General features: G+C 38.4%; 1 protein-coding gene across 1 annotated transcript; it reads left to right on the top strand.

Annotated features, from left to right (window-relative positions):
• Positions 1-528: 528 nt before the first annotated feature.
• Positions 529-24,079, top strand: stmn3 (stathmin-like 3). Its single transcript, XM_042496509.1, has 5 exons — positions 529-623; positions 14,798-14,893; positions 16,405-16,583; positions 20,978-21,169; positions 23,777-24,079. The coding sequence occupies exons 1-5, from the start codon at positions 530-532 to the stop codon at positions 23,834-23,836; spliced, it is 621 nt and encodes a 206-aa protein (XP_042352443.1). The 5' UTR covers position 529; the 3' UTR covers positions 23,837-24,079.
• The last annotated feature ends 1,140 nt before the right edge of the window (positions 24,080-25,219 follow it).

The following is a 25,219-nucleotide window of genomic DNA, read 5'->3' as shown; positions in this document are numbered from 1 at the left end:
GAAGGAGATGTGTTGCACTGCGTGAGGCAAATGGTGGTCATACCAGATACTGACTGGTTTTCTGACCCCCCCAGACCTCCACAATTAAACAAAACTGCACATTTCAGGGTGGCCTTTTATTGTGGCCAGCCTGAGGCACACCTGTGCAATATTCATGCTGTCTAATCAGCATCTTGATATGCCACACCTGTGAGTTGGGATGGATTATTTCGGCAAAGCAGAAGTGCTCACTAACACAGATTTATACAGATTGTGTGAACAATATTTGCAAGAAATGTATGTTTTGTGTATATAGAAAATATTTTAGAGCTTTGAGTTCAGCTCATGAAAAATGGGAGCAAAACAAAAGTGTTGCGTTTATATTTTTGTTCAGTGTACATCCATCCATGTCAGGCACATAGACTTGTGTGCTGCACCATCATGGGTACAGACACTCAAGCCCAGCCCATGTTTCTCTCTCTCTCTCTCTCTCTCTCTCTCTTCCTCCTCCTCCTCCTCCTCCTCCTCCTCCTGGATCCTGTCTCTCTGAATGCTTCACATTCTCTTCTCTCCTCCATCCAGCAGCATCCTCCAGCTCTCTCCTCTTCCTCCACTGTCAGCAACAATGACCAGCACACTATCAGGTAAGATGACACGTTCCACACCAGCTCGGTCCTTAATTGAAATGTTTTGGATATTTTTGTGTGTGTGTGTGTGTGTGTGTGTGTGTGTGTGTGTGTGTGTGTGTGTGTGACGGGGGAGGGGAGGGCTGTATTGTTTTAAGTCAATATGATTATTCAGAGGGTGGGGTGTATCTGCCATTGTCATGGCAACTGGGGTTTTCTTCTCTGGTTGCACAGGGGCTCTGATGTAGAGAGGAGAACCTCCCGTAGTCCCATACAGACATGTACGCGCAGCTAGATTCTTCTAGAAACAGCAGGTGCTGATCTTTTATTTGCAGTGTCCACAGCTGACCAACAGCCAGCTCACTGATGCAGATCAAAAACACAAGAAGAAACTACGCACAGGTTAACAATGAAGCTGGAAATGCAGCATGCATCTAACATCAAAATCATTATGGTGACTTTATACTGCAAATAAGTGAAGACAAAATGAACACTGGGTTAATTCTCACAGTATTATCCCAACATTGATTGTGCTACAATATTTATTGAGGTTCTCTAGATCACATGGTAAAAAGTTCATCTTATGTTTAGGTCATTAGGTCAGATGTTTTAACCCCATGAAAGCTGAGCAACTTGGCTTTATTTCTGTCAAAAACATGAGCAACGAAAGAAGACATGACCCAGAAATTAGCGAGAAACTGGTAAAAAGATATGAGAAAAAAAGAAAATTACCTGAAAATTATATTTTAAAAAAAAGCAAAAGAAAAAAAAAGACAAAAAATGCTTAAAATTGTAATAATTCTGTAACGTAATTTTAAATACGTAAATATGATCATTATAAATATAGTTTTTCCCTGTTTTTTTTTTCTTTTTCCTTAGATATTTTTCCTTCGCTGTTTAAAAATAATTTTCTATATCTACTAATTTCTTACCAAGTTGCTCACTGCCCCTTTTCCCTTGTTTTTTTTTTTAAAAAATTACACACATTTGCACAGGGTTTAAAGGGGTCATGTTGTTGCCGAATTTAAGTATAATTATAATCGTCAGTGTAAAGTAAAGCATATAATCTTAAGTGACATCTTTTAGTCATTGTGTTAATCTTGTGCAAAGACATGACGCTCTGTCATATGGCATTTCACACAAAATGCCAAATTTAAGGGATAGTTTGGCGATTTTGAAATGGGTTTCTATGAGGTAGTTATCCATTGTCAGTGTGTTACCTACAGTAGATGGTAGTCGGCACACCCTCAGTCAGGGGCGTTGTTAGGCCTGGGCATCCAAGGCTTCAGCCCCGATTGTTTATATATATATGTATGTATAGATAGATAGATAGATAGATAGATAGATAGATAGATAGATGTTTTTAAAACTATGTTTAGGCTTAATAATACTTGAACTTGAATAAATTATGGTATAATGAGTCAGAGGATCACTGAAGTTATTAGGATACATAGGAAACCTGGATGTCAGTACATATTTTATATTACTGAAGTATTGAATCCTTAAAGCTGCAACAACTGATTTCACTTCATCAACAAAATGATCATTGACATATCTACTACTCACTGCTTTACCTTGAATTTATGAAGATGACTATTTTTCACGCATGCCTCCACAGTGAACACAGAATCCAAAACAGGCGATTATTTTTTCATGAATAGAAGTAAACAAGGACTGTGGTAACCAACAGCCAGAAAATATCAAAACATCCGTTAACAAACTCTCACACAACTCATGCAGCACGAATGTGCAGAAATCTCATTATTCCAGTCATATACTCAGTAATTCCCAAACATGTGCATTTTTGCTAAAATGTAATGGTTTAAATCATGCCATCACAAATGCTGCTCCTACAACAAAAATGCACAACTAGGCATGCTGGTGCATTTGAACTTTGCTTAAATAGAGCACTAACACATGCACTGATTGGTGTTTTATATGGTAACGCTTAAGCAGAAATGCATGTGTTTGTAAAGTACTGAGTCTTGATAAGTTAGACGTGGATTATGCTGTGTGTGTGTGTGTGTGTGTGTGTGTGTGTGTGTGTGTGTGTGTGTTTTATAAGAGTTTGTATATAGATGTTGTGATATTATTTTTCTGTTGTCTAATGCGGACCATGATTATAATGTAATTTTATGTTTGCCTTAATTTGGATTCTTAGTTAACTGTGAAGGAATGAATGAAAAACAAAGGTTTCTTCACAAACTCAAGTTAACACGCTGAGTGATTCATATACAAATGATTGTTTTACGGGTAAAGTATTCCTTTAAACGTCCTCCTAAAAAGATGCTCAAATCGAACATCAATCTTACAATATACAATACAATAGTAATAATATGATACAATAATAAAGCACAATGCACTAAGGATACAGGATAGGAGGGCAAGAAGGTTCATGATGAGTATGTAAGGTTCACTGTAAGGCAAGGTAGTGCATCAACGTTTTTAACCTTAAGAGTTTAGTTTTTACATTGCATTACATTTTACATTTTTATTATCTATTTTTGTTATACTACCAATATAATGTACCATATACAACATTTAGGTATTTGCTAGATTGATTTAAATGTATATAAATGCAAGAAATAGCAGGTATATTTCAGTCTGGACCAAAGTGGTGGGTCTACTGACTGACACTCATTCTCATAGGACAGTATTTCTATCAATTCATCATGTCATCTATATGTGCTGTATCTCCAGGGTTTCCCACACATTCATTTATTCCACAACTAAAACATCTGTCTCCACAAAAAGATTTTCTAGCGTGACTGAAATGTACGTTCTGTGCTGTTATCCTTTGCACCACACTCGGGACGCAGAGCATACTGTTGTCATTGAAGGAGCTGTAGAACACCAGGTGCAGTAGAAGTGAAACTTAACGGTTGATTATGCTGCGTTTAAAAGTTTGCTTTCACTCACTCAGCACTCTGCTTCTCCTCTGACTGGATCAACTGATCTGTTATCCACACCATGACTCAAACTGCTGCTGAGTTAAAAATAATTCATGATAAGTTTCACCTGCAGTGCATTCATGGGCCTCACAAAAAAATCTGAGTTTAGAGACAGGTTACAGAATGATTTAAAGAAAAGGGGACATGCACACAGGATTAAAAAATAAAAACTGGAAGCTTGCTGGCAAACAGTGATCTATGTGCTCCACATGCTTCCTTGTTTTTGATGTGAGGTCCATGCGATGCTTGGGCCAGAGGATCCAGCTGAATACTATTTTCAATCACTTTTTTCACGCACCATCCTCCATCCTCCAAACTCACCCATCTTCCCTCTCCCACAGCTGCTCTCTTTCATCTTTTTTAGCCCTCTTATGATCTGAGTGAACTGACATTAGCCCAAAGAATTTTTTCTTTCTATTCCTTATATTCTCCATATATTGCCTGTCATATTGGAGTCATTTAGAAAATGTCTCTGCTGCACCAGGCATGATATTGTTTCTTTTGAATATTGAGTCTTTCCTTTTGCACCAAACTCATGAATAATGTATCAAACCCTGCACGCTGTCTGGCTGTGTAAGCCACTCTTCAACCTGTTCCTTGTCGCACGCATGTACTCCTATTGTGTACACACCTCTGTGATGCACACACACACACACACACACACACACACACACACACACACACACACACACACACACACACACACACACACACAAAGCTCATTACCTACAATAACCTCCACAGTAGAGCACAGTGGGAAGCTATAGTGGCTTGAAAGCACACAGAGAAAACAAAGTCAGGAATTCACAGCTGATGTCATGTTCTGCAGGCAGCTCACAGCGAGGAGTCTGAACATGAATAATGAACACATTTCCCCCTTTTGAAATAAGATTTGATTACATCCATTATGCTACTGTGTGGTGCACAAGTCAGCCATTTTGAGGATTCGGAAGAGTAACAGAGCTGACTGTGCTGGTGGATCTCCAGTGGAGCTTAGCAAACACTTACCTTGCCCTAGTTTAAACTGATGAAGTGATGTGTAATGCTGCAAAGATCCAAACACTCCTCTGAGCTGTCTACTCACTGTGTGACTCACTATGCACTACACAGTGGAGGAGTGTGAACACACACCATTAGCCATATATTGTATAGCTGTCATTACTCCCTCAAGAAGAACATTGTGAAAAAATGGATTCATCATGTTTGTTTCCCAGGTGCTTTCAGGGCTGAGCAGGATTGAACCATGCCACCATTATTTTTTACAACATTGTTGGTTCATCACTGTCGCTATTATTGTGTGATATTTTTTTACATGTTCAGAAGTTTGAATGACCACATTTATATGACTTCTTACAAAAAAATGAAATTTGCACAAGGGTCAAATTATTATTATTTTTTAATTAAAAATGTGCTCTACCAAACAGTCAATTTGGCTTTCTATGAGCAGAATGTTTTCATTTTCTTCATGAGATGAAGAAGGCAATGAGCAACTCAGCAAAAAATGGGGGAAAAAAATAGCGAAACATTTACAAAAAGGTATAAAAATTACCTTAAAATAGGCAACAATGCTAAATGCTAAAAAAAAGAAAAAAGAAAAGAAAAACGTTATATTATAAAGACGTTTATATCAGAACAACGTTTTATTTTTGTAGAATAACTCCAGTGATTACATTTATAAATTTCCATTATAAATGTAATCATTGGAGTTATTCTGGGCATTTTCCCTAGTTTTTTTTAATAATAATATATATATATATATATATATATATATATATATATAATATATATAATATATGTATATATATTTCCAAGTTGCTCATTGCAGTTTTTCAAAAGTTTTTCAAAAATAATTCAAAGCAATTTTCTCAGGTTTCAGAGGTTTATACACTTGTGAAAGGTGTCTGAACGCACCACAACAAAACTGATGACAGTCCCGGTGTTAAAGGGCTAAAATTGACTAATTGCTAAAGCACAAAATTACCTTCTGATCATTCATTGTTATCAAATGGACACATTTAATGTTATCCATAATATATATTGTGAAATCTTTCTGGGATTATGTTTTTTTACTGTCTGAAGTCATGAGCAAGCAAAGAGTTGAATTGGCCTTTTTATGGCAAGAGTAGTGATGCTAATGTAATTAATCAAAAATATTTATAAAATTTAAAAAAAAATAAAAATATTTACTGTTGTTGATACCATATATTTAATTTTCTTACATTATATATTTGATGAAAGAAATAATTTCAGTATGATTTTTCACCATTTCTGAGATGTTTTCAAATTACTGTAATATCTAGAATACATACTTGGAAATAATACTAGTAGAGCCCTTTTATATAAAAAGTAATTTGGTGTGTTAAAAAAAAAATACCTATGTGTGTGTGTGTGTGTGTTTTTATTTCCTAGTTACAGCTCCTAGGAAATAAAAAAATGCAAAGGGTAAAAATACCATTACTTTTTTCTTAGTGATGATTTTAAAGCGTTAAGGAGGAGATTCATACCCTGCTGACTTTATCACCCTTAAACATCTGTCCAGTCACTGCATGTGGTGGGTGAAGTATTTTTCTCAAGGTTAACTTTATTACCTTTGCAATATGCAGAACAACAATTCAAACAAATAATACCCCTCGAGATCATACACCCCTTTGGTTATAATAAAGCAGACTCATAAAATACAGTATGTTGATGTATAATATCTCTCAGCTGGGATCATATAGATCCTCTCACTCTTTCCTCTTGCTTGATCATCTTCTTTTAATTGGCTATAAAAATGTGAAGCCACTAGAGCCTCTGGGTGCATGTGTGTGTGTTTGTTTGAGTGTATGACTTCAGTCGGATTTTAATGGTGCAGATGAGCATGACGATATGTGGCTTGTTAGTTTTTAGTGGTGTGGTGTGGCATTTTCACCCACACTCAGTGCAATAACTCTGTAGGCAGAAACCAACAGCCGCTGACGGCAGCAGATTTGGAGACTTAAGTTTTTTGTGAAGAGGAAGAAGAGTCTTCTTCTGCATGGCAGGGGCAGAGAGACAGCATGGCATGCTGAGTGGGTCTAATGCATCCGTCCTGATGAGCATCTCAATAATAAATGACCTCGTGGTGAATGCACAAATCCCACTCTTCCTCTTCCTGCCATTCAGTCACATCCTGGACATTGAAGTAACGTCCTGTTTTTCTCTCTTCACAACATCACACCATGACTTACTTCTGTACAGAAGGTTTTCTGAATTCAGTGGCGTCTCCAGACTTTTTTTTTCGGGAGTGGCCCAAGTGGGGCACTGACTCATGCAGGAGTGGCATGAAATATGGGTGCTGCTGTGGGCACGCCTGTCAGCATTTCCTCTACCCATACCTACTTTAATTACGAACATTGTAGTGTCTTACATTCCTGTTTATGGTTGAGTTCAAATGATAAATAGACCTACCAATCAGAATGACACCACACAAAAAAATAACACTTCCTTACTTTATTGCAGGAATTGTTCCTCCTAAAGTAAATAGTACAATAGCAAGTTTAAAGTGCCAACACAATTTAAGTACCAAAAAATTAAAATGAATAAGCCTGTGTAAACAAACTTTTCAACAGTTTGATCATTTTTTTTGCTGAACAGATAGCCAGTCATAATGGGGTGGCACCTGCGGTGGCCAATCAGATTTCAGGGGTGGCCTGTGCCACCCCAGGCCACTCCCTGGATATGCCCCTGTCTGAATTTGGCCTGCAGCTGGAAAACCTCAACAAAAACCTCAGTGAGAAAAACTTCAGTCTTAGCAGCACAGCTCATCACTTAGTCAGCCCTCAGGACTTGTTACTGAGGAACACTTAGCACTGTGAATCACACCAACTACACTGTGGAGGCTACTATGACACATATAGTGTTGTACTGTTAACATTAGCCTAATTGTTGTATCAGATCTACAACTTTTTAACAACAATGTATTAAAAGCTTAAAACATGCTATAATCCTAGAAATGTCCTAAAATCCTAAATATGTCATAAAATCCTAGAAAACGGTCCAAAAACTCCTAAAAATGTCCAAGAAAATGTTGTAAAATCCTTGTCCTGAAACCTGAAACCCCAAAAATGTGCTAAAAATCCAGAAATGTCCCAATGTCCCAAAACTGTCTTTAAATCTTAGAATCCCAAAATTCTAGAAACCTAAAAGTCTCATAGTGTCCTAAAGTCTCAGAAACATCTTAACCTCCTAGAAACATCCTAAAATCTAAGAAATGTCCTAAAATCCTGAAATCTCCTAAAATCCTAGAAACATCCTAAAATCCTAGAAACATCCTAAAATCTAAGAAACATCCTAAAATCCTGAAATTTCTTAAAATCCTATAACATCCTTAAATCTAAGAATTGTCCTAAAACCTGAGAAATGTCCTAAAATCCTAGAAATTTCCTCAAAACCTAGAAACATCCTAAAATCCGAGAAATGTCTTAATACCAGAGAAATGTCCCAAAACCCTGTTAATGTCCCAAACTTCTAGAAACATGTATGTGACTGCTGTGACAGGCCTGTGGCCGCCGGTCATTTTAAAGAAGTGGCCCCCAAGGAGAGCAAGTTAAGGATCCCTGAGCTAATGAAATCAGCTGTTTCAACAAACTGGTATCTGCATTTCTGAACAGCAGAGGGCGTGTTTCGGTGTCAGATGTGGTGCAAATAAAGTTATGGCCTGGATCTATGTTTATATGAATACACTCCTGCCAGTTTATCAGGGACACCTAGCTGAGACTAAGCCAGCAGTGATGCAATAAATCCTCAGAGAGGTGCTGATTCAGCTGCATGATCACTGTGGAGGCTGGAGTTTCTGTTGAACTGTACTGCAGTACACACAGAGGTCTATGGAAAGCTAATTGTCCAACCATCTTCACTCTGAAGATCTGTATGTGATGAAGATAATAACTGTCATATATTTCATTTTTGCCATTGTCATTTTGTTATCATTTCAATTTTATTGAATTAAAATGCAATTAAACTCTTTTATTGGAGACGTGTGGCATCCTCTCCATGACCTGCAGGGTTAGACCTGCACCATATATTGAGAAACACTATACTGCAGGTGTTTTGCTCATGGTTGGGAGGCTGCCTACTCGCTTACACTTCCATGATGTCACCTTGGCAGCACCCATTGGTACTGTGACTGGTTTAAACACACACACACACACACACACACAGAGAGAGAGAGAGAGAGAGAGAGAGAGAGAGGAAGAAGCCTTCGTGAGGGACTGGTTTGTTTTGCAGCTATGGTGTAGAGAGGGTCGAGGACAAATTACTTGCTGGGTTACTTGAGGACAAGCATCTGTGGGATGTATTTACTCCTTTTTTATCAAAAAATAGATTCATTTCCAACTAGGCCCACAACAGGAGGGGAATGTGAGCAGCATAAAAGGTGAATGCATTACTGAGCTCTGTTTTTGTGTGTAATCTGTGAGGAATAAGTAAAACCTATTTCACATTCGTTTTTAAAAAAAATTCGTTATTAGGAACACAACCAGATAAGGTAAAGATCTCATAAATCTGACCTAGGGGAGGATTTTTATCCCACACATCCCCTCTAACAGATCAGAATTTACACTTGCACTTTATGAAGTGTTTGTAATTTAGTCATTCATGTCTAAGGCCCTGAAAACCTATTTCTCAATTAGCCTCTTTGGAAGAGAGATGAGATCTTATATACATACATAATTATGTTACTGCTGGTATTGCAATACATAATCTAATACACTGACAATTAACAAATGTAATATATTCACTACATAAATTCAGTATATAATCTCATTCAGTATGCCAGGAATAATCAACTTGCTTTGCATTTTCTACAGTTTAAAGACATTCAAGGATCCTCCTTTTTTGATAAACACCCTTGAATGTGATGCTTTTTCTACACACTCTGCTTCTTTATTTACATTCAAAGTTGAAAAAATCCCATGAATCCCTTTACTTTCATTGTGAATGAGAAAATGGACACAGGGCCACCCAGCACCCTAACAAAGGCCAGATTTGCCCCTCCATCCATCCAACTATTCATCCATTTTCATCAAAGTACTCCAGATGTCCCTCTTGTGAGCAATGCTTTCCAGCTCCTCCTGGGGGATCCCGTGGTGTTTCCAGGCCAGTGTGTTCTGGGTGTGCCCCGGGGCCTCCTACCAGTTGGACATGCCCGGAACACCTCCAACAGGGGGCATCCTCGATCTTACCCTACCTCTAAGCTGAGTCCAGCCACCCTCCAGGTGAAACTCATTTCAGCCGCTTGCATCATGGATCTGTTATAAATCTGAATGTAGCCGTGGGGGCGGGGCCTCATTCATTCCTATGAGAGCTGCTCAGTGGTGCATGAAGCAGAGAAAACTATTTTTCTGGGTTTGGAAAAGTGTAAAATGCCTGGATCTACTGGCCCATAGAGCATGCGTAGTAGTGATTAACGATAGCCAAACGCGGCAGAGTGCAGCCGAGTGTACCCGAGCACTGACTCCCACTCACTGGCTTGCTCACACAAATGACCCGAGTGTTCGAAGCAAACGGCGCTCGTTCACGAGCATTCCTCTCCTAGTAGCAACAGCCGCTAATCGATGGTATAACGACAGCAGTGCTGTCGGTTTTAATATTTACGTGATAATCAGATAATGGTATATCTATCTCTCTAAACACACAGATACACAAATATACATACAACTTATCCGGGAATCATATCATAATCACGACCGGAGAAATTAAATTAACAGAATCAAAATGTGTTGTGCCGACAAAAATATCATAAAAGGCGGTGCCTTGTAATATTGCCCCGTGTATTATTACACAGCTCAACTTTAAGTAAATACTACGTTCAGTACCGTTTAGTAACTGTCACTAGTGCTCCACGCTGCTCACTGATAACCGGTAGTTTGAATACAGACCGCAGACTGTATATATGGTCTCTGATACAGACACGGTGAGACGTCCATATTACAGGCTTTACAGCCAACAGTGTATGGATGTGTTGTAAAATGGTCAAAATGATGAATTATGATTCAAAAATATCCATTACTACGGCTGGCACGAAGCCTGTGTTGTGTAAGGGACTCCAAGAGTTAGATGCGTGTGCACGTGGTGGAGTCCCGCAGGTCCAATGCGCGTTCATTTTATGTCTGGAGAAATATCTCTGTATTCAGAAAATGGCGCATTTTATTACTTTAGGACTTAACGTTTTAAATAATGGCTATTTAAAAATGCGTTCTGAATGGTCAACATGTCTCAAAAAAATTATCCAGTGAATTAAGGATTTGGTTCCTGCAAGTTGACCATAGATACCTGAGATGGACCAGTGCCAGCAAATTTAGTAACACACACACATTCCTCACTTCTCAGAAGAACCTTAGTCCCTGATATGTTAGAATTTGATCCCAACCATCTACGTCATGATAACTGCATAAATACCCCAGTCTTTTCTCTGTTCGTCGTCGATCCACCACTTGCATGTTTCCCTCGTTCCTGTATCGACCCAAGTGCTCGTAATAAACGTTTCCTTATTGAAACTTCAACTGGTGTCTCTGCTCATCAATTGCACAACAGAATATCATCCTATCACCAATATTAAGCAAATGGGGAAAAGCCTTTCTGGGCCAGTGTGCATCACGTGACAATGTAATTCCAATGTCGGCCACTATGTAAGTTTTGCATCAGAGCATGGCACACTTCCTGGGGGCTTGACTTGCATACCTAATTTCATCCTATCGGTTATTACCCAAAGCTCATGACCATAGGTGAGGGTGCAATATAGATGGGCAAGTAGACCGAAAACTTTGCCTTCGGCTCAACTTTACCACTGCAATCTGGTGCAGCGCTTGCACCACTGCTGACACTGTACCAAACCACTTCTTGCTCGATTTTACCCTTGCTTGTGAACAAGACCCCGGGATACTTGTATTCCTTCACTTGATGCAGTAATTCTTTCCCTCTTTCCCTACTATCTACTGTTTAATGGCCCAGAACCATGGCCTCAGTCTACGAGACTCTCCACCCCAGTGCATGCTGAAGGTCATAATGTGATGAAGCCAACAAACCCACATCATCTGCATAGAGCAGAGATGCAATTCTTAGGTCCCCAAACCAGACCCCTTCCTCCCTTTGGCTGCACCTTGAGATCCTGCCCATGAATAGAAAATTGGTCACAAGGGCCAACCTTGCCAATTTTTATTTGCAGGCCATAAAATGACTTCTGTATACTCCCCTGCTCATTTCCTGAGTGACTTTTGTTCCTTTGAAGTTGTTTATTGGTTCAATAATGTGCCTGAGAAGTTTGTTGTTGTGCTTTCATACCAAACAGGATAATTCCCGTGTGAACTGTCTCTGAGGATATGAGTTTAATCCCACAGCTGATGGTTCGTGCTGTGTGCTTCCTTCTCGGTTACTAAGAATAAACAGGTTGGACCAGATGCCATGATTGTGGATGTTACCTCTAATGATACCTTCCTCCTTTTAAATGATGGTGAGATTGATGCCATGTGCCACAGCCCTGGAACACACATGAACTTGCTGAACTTTTAAATAATGAATGCACTGAGTTCCTCAGAGGGCATGCATTTGCTGAGCGGTATTATGTCAGGCGGCTGACATATGGCTGGCAAAGGTTTTACTTTAGAAGAACTTTAGTGTCTTGGAAGGTGAAGGTAGTGAACAAGTTTGGCGATAATTTTTTCTTGGATCACTATCATGACACGTTTGCCTTCATGAAATAGTTCATGGTGAAGATTAAGAACAGAACAAAACACTATCCTGCCCCAAGGTTTGCTATATGTCTGAATATTTGTGGTCATTTAAAACGAATTACAATGATTTATTTGGTTTTATTATTTTCTCATGATCCCAATTTGAATCCTGGTGCTTTAAAAAGTTGGCGACATGGAAGGGAAGCTTGGTGGGCACAATCACTCATCCAAATACAGCAGCAAGCACCGCAGTGTTATATTAGAGGGTTGTGGAGTCAGAGAGTGTTTTTGAAGTGTTTGTTAATAATTCAGAAACTTCCTAAAAATAACAACTTTTCCTGAAAGGCACTGTAGTGTGCCTCAGCTTCAGTCACGCAATGTAAGCTTTCAGACATCAAAAGTGATGGTTCAAGCGCTATTTTAATACCCAAAGTCATGTGAGATGATGTCACATTTATGACTTACAGTCTCACTCTCCACTTTGAACAGAACAAACTGTCTTTACTCAGACAGACGAATCAGTACATGTTTGATCAAGATTGGGATGTTGATTTTGGCTAATTTTGCTTTTGATAGGCTGACAGCCATTAACCTGAAATCAAGCCATTTTATCAGGTTTCAAAGGGTTAATGTACACACATATGTAGATATATACACACAATTTCTCGATGATGAACATAAGATGTGAGATTTTTGATATAACCATGACATCCAGGGTCCTGAATTAACTTGCTCAACAGCAGTTTTTGGTCTTTTTTTTTAAGAATAAAAAGATGAGAAATACAAGTTGCCTTTCCTTTTTAATCTGGACTGCATTTCAAAGAGCCATTCATTTCAAGGTAGATCAATTTTAATGTTTTGTGAGAATATGTCTTAGATTTTATTCTATTTCTGTTGGCCTTGCTGAAAGACAGTCAGCTAGCTGCATTAACATGTTCAAAGATGCAAATATATATATCATGGGCTCGACACGGTGTTGCTTTTCACCGGCAGATCATTCCATTTCCCTGCATACCTTTATCTTCTGCCCTTGAGTACTCCTCACTATGCTTGCAGATAAATTTCTCTTTTACCAGTTGTCTTACACACATATGCCTGTGCTCGTTTTCGCCGCAATACTGACATCAGCTTAAAAAACAAAGAAAAAAAACAAGAAAAAAAACGCCACTGGTGTGTCACATACCAGTGCTAAAGGGTCCCTCTATGTGTCGTCCAGGGCCACGGACCAAGCGTAATTTTTTGACAAGTTGGAATGAGACAAGGTTGTTATAATGGAGAAACAAAGCCGTTGTCATTTCCAGGTCATCAAATACCAACACTTTGTCACACCCCTCAGCATCTGACAGTGATGCGCAGGCCACCTTTTAGGGTATCTATAGGTGTAGGTCCATTACATGGAACCCACTCTATTCTGCTCTTCTTGTCTTTGGTATCGGGTACTTTTCTGGGGGTCATTTTCTATTGGAAGATAGTACTGCCTCAGTGTAGCTAGTCTTCATAGCAACACCATGCAAAACTGCTGTGACATCATCTTCAACACGACACACACATACGCACATACTCACACTCGCTGGATACACTGATACACTGCCCAACAAAGTGAGGAACGTTTGCACCACCTTGAGCGACCACGGCATAATCTTTCTGGTTGTCATTTTGGGAAAGAAAAAAAATGATACAAAACTGCGGCCGCTACAGTAGCTTGGCTGTTTAAAATTGGCTGGCATGGCTGCGTATTGATAATGCAATGACACAGTGACGATTCATTCCGACCAATCAGTGGTCTGCAGTGTTTCACGTCACCTTCTAGTACGTTTTAGTACCTCTTAGTCCCCAATTGGCTTTTTTTGGAACCCCAGGAGAGCAGGTACCAAAAACAGTGGTACCAGGTACCTGTGTCTGTTACGTAACGTAATGTGAGGTAAAAACGTTACCAGACGGTTATCAGTGACATCCGTACCTGAATTACCTAACATTATGTTAAAATTACTTTGGTAATGACTGGTTTCAAACACAATACTGCCATCTCCTGGATGAAAAACCCACACGCCTCCACTACTTGTAATATGTGGGCTTTTTTCTATGTCAGTTGCTCTCAGTGTCAAGTGTGGCTGTGGATGGGTTTACATTCGAAGGGTGTGAATGCTTTTTCATGTCGTTGGAGCCCCCTACAGAAGGCAATTTTCTGTCACTATGTGATAAAGTTGACAAAGTTTTTTAAATCTTGATTCTTGAAGTAGTTGAAGCTGCAACTCATAAAAAAGCCAAAGGGTGCCTTCAGCACTGAAATAACAAACTGATGGGCATGACAAAGCGTTTGTATTTGACACCTGGGGAGAGAGAACAGACAGACCTTAGATTTGTTTTTATCTGACAAAAATAGTTTTTCGTGCCCTTTGAAGGCCTATTTCAATCATCCTGCTTTTTTGCTGTTGTATTACTTCCAAATTCCCTATAGAGGAAACTCAAGTTTAATTCAGCACAAGAAATTAAAAGGGTTTTCAGGTTAAGGTTTCAGATGTAACATTTGTTTTTTATCTCTCTGTAACAGCCTACACAGACAAGATCAAGGAGATGTCCATGCTGTCTCTGCTCTGCTCCTGCTTCTACACACAGCCACATCCCAACAGCCTCTATCAGTATGGAGGTCAGTCTGACTGTGTGTGTGTGTGTGTGTGTGTGCGCGCACACGTGTGTGCATGCCTGTCTGTCTGTCTGTCTACCTCACAAACAGTTGATTTATTGTCTCTTCTATCCATCCAGATGTCCTGATGTCTCTAAAAAATAAGTTTATGAGCTTTCATTTGTCGTGCTGAAAATAGTCCACTCTCTCCACTCCTGTTTTTGCTTTTCTTTATGTTTCTATGGTGTGTGCTTTGATTTGGTCGGAAGTAACATGAAATTTAGCACAGAGGGACAGTTCAAACAGCGGAATCATTGCCAAGACAACAGCAGATAAGCCCTCCAGCATGAATTAGTCCCTGCCAAGGTCAGAAACAAATAACACTTTGTTCTTATCTGAAGGATAGTATTTTGAATCGGCCTGTAGTTGTTGGAAGTCGTTAATGCTACAACACAGTAAAAAAAAAAAAGACATGACTTGTTAACTAGGCCGTACAGAGTGCAGCAAAGAACACAGGGATATGATGATAATCTGTGGTGCTTTTAGGCCTTGAAGTCTGAGGCTTCAGCCCCAAACATTTTATGAATGCCTAAAATCTAAACTTGCTATATTCATTTTTTTAAATTAATTTTTAAAAATAAAACAGGCCAATATATATATTTTAAAAAGTCCAAGCTGTGTATTTTCGTTCATTTCATTTGTGTGGCCACGTGGCCTGAGTCTCTCAGTTATCCAAGACAAATTTCTCCTAAGGGAGACAATCAAGGCTAATCTTATGTTATCTTATCATGTATTGAAGCTTTGAAAAATATGATAGCATTGATCAAAAACACAGGTTTTGGGTCCTCAGTGTCACTCAAGCAGCACATTTTGTTAGATCTCATGCAAGAAAGAGTCCTTAAATGTGATAAATATACTGTAGGGTGGTTTCATCTACAATTATTCGTCATCATTGAATTGTTGGTTGTATTATTAATCTAAGTTTTCAGAATAACTTTGCAGATAAATAAAAGTTATAGAGTAAAACCAACAATGTTTGTCCGAGAGATGTAGAGGAATAGAAATATAAAGTGACAGAAAATGGAAATACTCAAGTACTAGTACTTCAAAATTTTCTTAAGTGTAATGATTGCAGTCGCAATTCTGTTTCTATTTACTACTAATCACTGCTAATATTTTTGCTGTCAGAATTCATAATTAATCTGGGAAATAAATTTAAAAAAAAAAAAAAAAAAAGATGAAGATGCCATAGTACTTTTTTTGTTGTTTTTTTAAAAAAGCATCAAAATAGATCTTTTTCCTAAAAAAAAAAACTTCCTGGGGGGCAGGAACCCCCCTTCTCATGGTCACCGCCTTAACCCTTAAACCCTTAGGGCAGCCCTTAGTATTTTTAACAACAATGTCGAGACACAGTCAGATATTTCACCCACCTCCTTCCGCTGTATGAAAAATCAGGCAGAAAGAAAGAAATAAGTTCCACCTGATAGAGAGCTCATTAACTTGTGTTTCATCCACCTGGATCCTGGCTGTGTCAGACCTGGAGGTGAAGGGCTTGAACAAACGAGCATCGGGCCAATCGTTTGAGGTTATCCTGAAGGATCTCGATCATTCTGGAGACAAAAGCCAGCATCAGCCCCTACCCTCCCCCCCAAGGAGGGAGGTGTCCCTGGAGGAAGTCCAGAAGAGGCTGGAGGCTGCTGAGGAGAGGAGGAAGGTAAGCAGATCTGCCATCACATCATACTCCTTCTTAGTTAAGATTTTTTTTTTTTACATTTTTCACCCTAATGATTCTGTTAACATGTTTAATCCTTTCTTTGCAGTAACTTTGTGGTATTCTTTTTGGTTTTTTTACATTGTTTCTTTTGGTGTTGCATTTTTTGATTTGGTATTTTTTTTGTCCTATGTTGTCTTTTTGTAACTTATGTTGCTTCCTGTCTCTGCGAGGAAACTCTTGAAAAAGAGATTTTTAATCTCAAGAGTTTTTTTTCTGGTTATATTAAGGTTAAATGAAAATAAATAAATCAACTCTCTGAGCCCCTGATGGGGTGGTGGATGCTGCCCCAACCAAAAAGCAACTTCAAAAGATGGCCCGAAAACTAGCAGGAAATTAGTAAAATAATAATAATAAAAATAATAACAATAATAAATAATAAAGAATTATATGATGATACCTGAAAATAAGCACAAAAAAGAAAAGGAAAAGGGAAAAGAAAAAAAAGTCCCAAGAAAGTGCTGAAATTAAAAATAATAAGAAAAGTTTGTGAGTTTATTGAAAATGATCATAAATATACTTTTCTTGTAATTTTCCCCTTTTTTAAGGTCATTTTCTTGTCACATACTACTATCTTTTGCAGTGTGTGACAATTCTTGTCAAGTTGCTCACTGTCTTTTTTCCCTATGTTTAAAAACAAATAAATGCAATTTGTCTGAAAGGGTCAGATAGCTTATTAGGCATTGAAATGCTGCACAAAAAACTGATGACAATCCAGTCTTCAAAGGGTTAACTGTCCACTCTCAGTGACCATTATGTGAACACACATAAGGGCTGACACATGTTATTCCACCACACAGTAAAACTGTGTTACTCAGAACATCATCAACAGAGTTCACACTGTGAGGAATGCCAGGTTAGCGTTCATGTTTTATTCCTCATGGGTTTCCTTGCATTAACTTTCAGAGCCCATTTTGCAGTTTCATAACCATGAAATTGTCTGTCGCAGACAATACATTTTTATTGTGAATACCAAAGCCTCACTCGAAGTATTAAAGGAATTTCATTCCAGTGGTTGTTATTGTTTTAAGGTTATATTGCAATATTTTGGCTGCACACCTAGACAAAAGTAAAGAAAAGTCTTTAGCACTGTAATCACATATCTTTCTCTATGTATTAGTAAGCTGGTTGTAAAGCAGCATTGAACTCGTGGTGCAATTCCCTGCAATGCTCCACCAGACAATGAAGTTCAACAGGTTTGCTGATTGTACAGAAGTTGATGTTCTAATCAACACCAGCAAAACCGATAAACACCTACATCATCTCTCCACACCTGCTTACCTCAAAATATGTTTATGAAACAAGTCTAATCCTGCTCTACAAGAATGAACGCAGAGTCTTCTTCCGTCCAGCTCGTCTTTCTAGATCTGCTTTCCCAGTTTTCTTTTGCAATAACCCCTCAAAACATTACTAGATGTCAGCAGAAAACAAGATTCCAGTTAATAAAAGTCTGCACCGGAAAATATAAATACAAGAAACAGGGAAGAAAAGAAAAAGAAAGTTTTAGAAAATAAAGGAAATGACCTGGAAAAAAACTTTTCAACATGTAATTATGATAAGTAGAAATATAGTTTTCCCTATTTTTTCTTTTTTCTCTAGACATTTGTCCCTACATCTTTTTAAATAATTTTCTAAATCTACTTTTTTTTACTTGCAATTTGTGAAACATTTCTTACTATTTTAAATTGTACTACTAAGGCTCTACTAAGATAAGATGGTCAACAGTATTGAAAGCTTTGGGCAGGTCAATAAATATAGCTACCAAAGCTTTTGATACTGCTGACCATGTTATTTCGATACAGAGGTTGACTAGTATTGGTATATTTGAGCAGGCAGTGGGCTGGTTTGTTAATTACCTCTCAGAAAGGTCTCATTGTGTCCAGTTTTATAAGCTCACCTCTAACTGGCACTTTTAATGTTGTACCCCAGGGCTCTGTTTAAGGCCCACTGTTATTTTCAGTTTACATTAATAGTTTAGGTCTAAATGAGGATGGAACCAACTTTCATCTGTATGTGCATGACACAGTGATATATTGTGCTGGTTCATGCATAATAACAGCTCTCATCCAAGTTCATGTCAACATCGTTCTCCTCATCACTGTCCACTAGCTCATCCTCACTCTGCTCTGGCGGAAGAGCTTAAAGTGAACTTCCCCAGAGAGTATTTCATTTTTTTTCTTAAAGGGATTTTACCTAAATATAAAGGGATTAGTCAAAATTAGAAGCCTTCAGGTCAGTACCACATGTCCATGGAAAAAGAGGATGTGAACAGGATTTCCTGGTCATGTGATAGAATGTGTATTTGTCCTATCAAATTAGCAGACCCCCTTTTGACAAACTAAACAGTAAAACATGAATTCTATATTACTGCCTTTTAATAAAATGAGATAAAGTAATTGTTGCCATATGGCAACGCCATGCAATAGAGAGCTAGTAAGTGATTTTGAGGGGTACTAATAAAGCACAAATGATACATACAACCACCACCAAAGGTTCAATTCACACTAGGCATTACAAATTTGTGCAAAACTGAAGTGATATTTTTAAAATGTTGATAAAACACAATTGTAAGATGACTGTGTTTCCACTGACTGATATTATGCGACTTCTTTCTCTCACAACATTATGTGATTTCTCTGGAAAGAACATTCCGAGAGGCATGGCAATGGATGTTCAAAACATTAACAGCCACCACTTTAGCCATCCCTATTTCCAACTGAAGGCAATTTAGGCATCTTATGCAAGCAAAAATGTAATGGCAAGCTCCTTATACATGATAGTGACCACATATGAGGAATTTCTAGGTGATAGCTCACGATTACACAGAGAAATTGTGGATTCAAAACTTCTGTATGATCCGCATTATTTCCAATCAAAGGCAACATAGGCGTGTTATGTGAGCAATAATGAAAAGACAAGCGCCTTAGTTCCGCTCATCTTTCAAAGAGTTATGTGAGGCAGTAATACCTCTTGTAGCGTCTGCTGCATCATGCCCGAGGGAGCCATTTCCTACTGACAAGCACATAGCTACAGCATCATATGACCTATAAAAGCCAAAGAAGTGTTTCCGTTGCAGTTTTGCGAAATATGGCTTTTACAAATTGCCTGAAATACCACCTCATGCGAATGTAAAAACCTTTTCACGATAAATGGAAGTTCTTTGAAATTGATGTGTTTCCATTAGGTGTATTTTATATATGCAATTTTAATTTCCGCAATTTGAGTGTTTGTGGGTTAATGGAAAGGTGCCCATTGACAAGCATAAAACAACAAGAATACTAATTCAGTGTTAGCTTACACTTTATCATTCATCACTGCCCATGAATGGTAACAGTGTTCCCTTTGAAGTGATAAATTAGGGGTATGTATGAAAATACTTGCCATAATTAGTAAGGCCTGTGGAGGGTCCTGACATAATATTACAAAAGCACTGACCCTCCCACCCCCCTTTAGAACTGCCATAGACACTGAGGTGCCATTTACATGGTGTCAACATTTCTTGCAAGAAACATTGTTGCGGCTTGGCCTTTTGATTACATGACAACTGTGTTTTGCCTGAAAAACTAAAACTTTTGAAATCTGCTTTTAGAGTGTAATTTTTTTGAAAATGCCACCCCTTTTGTTGATATGTAAACTGGCAATGCACAGATCCTGTGAGAGCAGTGACGTCACGGTTACACTTCATCCTGGCCCATGGTGTTCTTCTGTGGTGCACAATTAAAAAGTAACACTGCCAACTACTTGCCCAGCGTGTATAACACAACATTTTCATTTGTTTTGCAGAGCTGTGTACACTAGGATTGTTTTCACAATGTTAACATATGAACACAGAGTTTAAAAAAAACATTAAGGAAACACTTCTCCTTTTTTAGTGGGGCCTTTCTCTTCTAAATATGATATGAATGGCATGGAACAAACCATGCCCTAAACATGCAGAACAAGTGGAACCTGTAAGTGTTTCTCTAATCCAAAGATAATAAAATGACTCACTGGAGCTGATAATAGAGATAGAGATTTACTGTTGAGATGTCACAAAAACAACATGAGCAATAGTGTGACTTGTGCAACATAAAAGTCATCAAGTCAACCCCTGTAGATTAGTCATGGTTGTTTTGTGTGACAGGGAAGTAAATGTCTTATTGATTGCTCCTGTAAAACTAAACATTCAGCAAGTCTCGGAACACACTTTCTGTTTCATGACTATGGTTTGTGTTTTTCTTGAATCCCTGCCGACCCCAATCTTCATTGCCATATTCACCATCATCATTACGACAACTCCACCCTGTTGTCAACCCCCAAAAAATCTGTACTCTCTCCTCTCCCCACCCTGCTTGCAGTCCCAGGAGGCCCTGGTGCTGAAGCAGCTGGCCGAGAAGCGTGAGCATGAGCAGGAGGTTCTTCACAAGGTGCGTGAGGAAAACAACATCTTTAGTAAGAAGACAGAGGAGAAGCTCATCCAAAAGATGGAGGCCAAAAAGGAGAACCGGGAGGCTCATCTCAATGCTCTCAAACAGCGGCTGCGTGAGAAAGCAAGTCTTTTCATTCTGTGATACATTTGTGACATCAATTTTATTTTATTAATCCAAGGAGGGCACTATGCTCTTTTCCAGCAAGGTTTGCTTTATTTGACACTGTCTCACAACCAACACAAACCTACATGATTTGATTGTAGGTGCAAAGTGGTAATAACAAAGGCGTAATTCTCCCTATTTCAAGTCAGCATCCCATACATGCCTAAGGAAGTGCTCCGAGCTTTGAAGCCAATTTTATAGTGGACAAACAGTGTAATTACACTGTCATGAGATGCCCTGTGGCCCAAAAAAACTTTTTTCTATTGACTTACAGTACATGGTGCAAGAGACATCTGCTAATCAGTGGATACATTTGTTTGAGTGTCACAACGCCCATGAAATGACTCGTTTTTAGGATTTAATCTAATTGCTACGATAACATTTTGAAAGTCTAGGACAGCTGCATGATTAAATCATTTTATCCCCACTGAAGTTAGCAGAGCGCCAAACCAAGTCTACATTCATAACCAAGTTATCCAAGTTAGCCTCACTCTATGGGCAGCACAGTGCAGAAGTAGTGTAGAAGTAGTGCCAATCAATGGCTCTCAAACCATTTTGGCTTTGTGCTAAAAGAAAAAAAAGTAACTTTGAACAGGCCCCTAAGTTCAGTGCTGATGTAACTCAAGACATTGTCACATGGTATTGAACACAAAAAAATAATAGAACAGTAGGCGGGTTTCCATTGAAAATGCTGTTTCCATTACACAATTGCTGAAATATCAGCTCATGCAAGCGTAAAAACTTTTTTGTGATAAATGGGTGTTTCCATTAATGTGTTTCCATTACATAGTGTTTTAACTGCAACATTCTGAGGTTTTGGTGATGTAGAGAGGTGACAGATCATAGAATGTTCTTTTTATAAAACCTTCCCACAATTTTTTATGAAAACAAAGGAAGAATGTTTTCAAAGCAACATTTAGAACATGTTTTCAGGTTGTTATTGAGGTCTGAGATTACACATTTTTATGAAACGTTTCTGTAATGTGAAAAAAAAAACCCAACATTTTTATTGTTTTGATGATGTTTACAGACAATCTTACCCAAACCTTCAGAAGAACATTCTGGAAACTAAAAGAAAACTTGCCATTGAAAACATTACTACAACCCAGAATTGTGACATCTTCAGAACATTTTTAGAAACAAAGTTTATCACTAAAAACTGTGACTGCCAACCTTCAAATTCTATTTATAGAGAAATACAAAAATACACAAAATATGAAAGTTTGGTATGAGCATGTTCAGCCAGCTGCTGGCTGTCACTTCATAGTCAGCATACAGCATGGTATCAGTTATCTCATCTAACTGTCCAACTCCAAAAGAGCAAATAAACGTCTATGTCCCGACAAAAGGACATAAACTGGGTTTGATATGATGAAACTCTTAAGGGTTGGATGTAATTTTAATGTAGGGTTACATCAGACAGTTAAATTTGAGGTTAGCTTAAAGTTATTCACACAGAATTAGTCTTTCATTCAACCGTCCCAATGCACCTTTATAATGCATTGGACAATATGATGTCAGAATCAGACCAGTCAGACCTGGTTCCCCGACTCCGACTACAGTGGCAGCTTCTGTTTCACTTCTCATGAAATGCAGCAGAGCTTGTATTTTGTGGCACTCCCCTCAGATCACAAGTTTCAGGAAGCAATGCAAAGTGGTGTTTGCAATGCAAACACCACTTTGTTCTGTGGGTGGCAGCAGACCAACGGTGCCAAGTCTTCTTCTCAAGATAAGACATGTCATGTGACTCAGTGTCTCACAAAGCACAATCTAATCTCAAAAAATGTAAACACATGTAGATGAAACCTCTGCTACAAATCTTATCTTTGCATATTCAGTGTACATATTGTTGGGGTGATGTTATACTACAATTATACTACAGTGTTATGCATTCTTATGCATTATGCATAGCAGGGAAGTGAAGAAAAGTCACAATAAATATAAAATCTTTGGAAAAGTAGCTGGCAAATGATTGGTTTTCTATGAAGATGACCAGATCAGCTTCTTAGCTCAGATCTTCAATTGTTCTGTTTTAACAGCACACAATAAGACAAAATGGAACTGACAAATGAAAAATAATGTTTGAATAAATTAACCCTTTGAAACGTGAAAAAAACTGGCTTGATTTCTCCAAAACCCTGTGAAGAAAGAAAATGAACAACGTAACAAGAAATTGCATCACAAAAAACAACAACAACATGAAATTGGCAAAAAGTTATCAGAAATTTACCTGAAAATTACAAACAAAATAAAACAAAAAAATAAATAAAACTGAAAAGAAAGTAAAAAACAAACAAACAAACAAATGACCTAGGAAAGGTACTTTAATATGATTGAAAAACAGGTTTAAGAGAGTATTAAGGCTTTCTAACACATTGATTTTGCATGCATTAACTCTCCGGAAAGTTTCAACAGTCGACAGTGTTTCCAGCCTTCAGAGATTAAAAAAAATAAATAAAAAAAGTGTCTCTAAGTTTCATGTTCCGCAATAGCCCCTCCTTCTAGCATTCTTTAAGTTTCATTTTGTATCACGCTTGTGTGACAGTTTTTTACTTTACTTCACAGGAAGTCCATGCTGCTGAGGTTCGCAGGAACAAGGAGCTTATGACCGACATGTCGGGCTGAACAGGTTTTATACTGTCTGGCAGTGGATGTTACTTTTAAGACTCATCTGCGTGTCAAAACCTTTCCTGTTGTTCAGTATTCACCACTATCGTCCTACAGTGCACCTTTCAGGACTCAGTCTAGTTGTTAATCAGCACCAAATATTGATCCTCATCTGTTTTGGTAAACCACACACATTTGGAAGTGCAGATACTCTGATATTCTCTACTTGAAGTCTGAAATAAAGTCCAATCCTGAGCCAAACAAGGTCTGTGTGCAGTTTGTCTTGTAAGTGAGAAGAAAGCGCTGGTCAGCAGTCTGTAGTTAAAAAGAAATCTAGCTAAAACCAGAGTGGGACCAAGTCATTGTTTTGCAAGTCACAAGTCTCAGGTTTTTGCACTCAAGTCCCAAATCAAGTCACAAGTCATAAAAACAATCATTAATGCTTTTTAAGGTTTGTATTATTTGTAAAAAAAAAAAAAAAAAAAAAAAAGTCGTTGAAAAAATGACTTTGCAGTTAAGCTAACGTTAGCTAAGCATTAGCTGGCTTACTATGTTAATATTATCCTCGACTTGCTGTTTTTTTTTTTTTTTTGCAATTTATAAATGTCAAACATAATTGTAACTTATTACGTCTTCATAGCTAATTTTTGACCGGCACATTTTGCATACTCCAGTTTGTTTTTTGTCAACCAGTTTTTGTACACAGCACTGCATATGGTTATGTTCAGGCAACAACAGCACATGGCAGCCAGCGCTGGGACAACAACAACAAACACATATGCTGGCTCAGATGATTAGGATAAGGGGAAGGAGGCACATGGTAAGGTGTAGAAAAAAAACATCACATTCAGACAGGACGTGAACACTGGACTCCCACATGAAAGTCCAGGGTTAGTTGGACTCGCCCACCCTAAAGAAGGTCATGAATGGTTAGGTTTAGGTAAAAGAGACACATGGTAAGGTTTAGGAAAAAAATCTAATATCCACATGGTAAGCACACTCCAGACTCCCACATGAAAGTTGGTTGTCTGTGGGACCCATCCACCCTATAAGCACACTCATGCACCTTATATTACAATTTCACTTGCAGTGTTTTTACCTGACTTTATCTTTTAGCTTTTCATGTTCCGTCCGTCTGCGTTCTCAAGTGACATTGCCCATGCACATTGTATGTGGACGCGCCCGGCACCGTCCAGTCGTCCTGACGTATAATAACAATGCCACCAGTTCTGTTGGAGCGCGTTCTCATCTGATGCCGTCCAACTGCGTTTCAGTTGGACACAAAAGGTGGCGTTTGGCATCACGCTTGTACGCTGAAAGCACTGACAGAGTGGTGCAATTTGGCGAGTTCGGAGTGAGAACAGGTTGGCATATGCTGATAAGAACACAAATTTAGGCTAC

Source organism: Plectropomus leopardus, chromosome 2, assembly GCF_008729295.1.
Source record: "Plectropomus leopardus isolate mb chromosome 2, YSFRI_Pleo_2.0, whole genome shotgun sequence".
In the NCBI taxonomy this organism is placed as follows: Eukaryota; Metazoa; Chordata; class Actinopteri; order Perciformes; family Serranidae; genus Plectropomus; species Plectropomus leopardus.
The sequence above is the reverse complement of the archived record's forward strand: the minus strand, read 5'-3'. Positions and strand labels throughout refer to the sequence as shown.

Coding starts and splice junctions, on each gene's coding strand:
- stmn3 (XM_042496509.1), top strand. CDS start 530: ATGCTTCACATTCTCTTCTCTCCTCCATCCAGCAGCATCCTCCAGCTC. Junction 624..14,797: donor AATGACCAGCACACTATCAG/GTAAGATGACAC, acceptor TCTCTGTAACAG/CCTACACAGACAAGATCAAG. Junction 16,584..20,977: donor CTGCTGAGGAGAGGAGGAAG/GTAAGCAGATCT, acceptor CCCTGCTTGCAG/TCCCAGGAGGCCCTGGTGCT.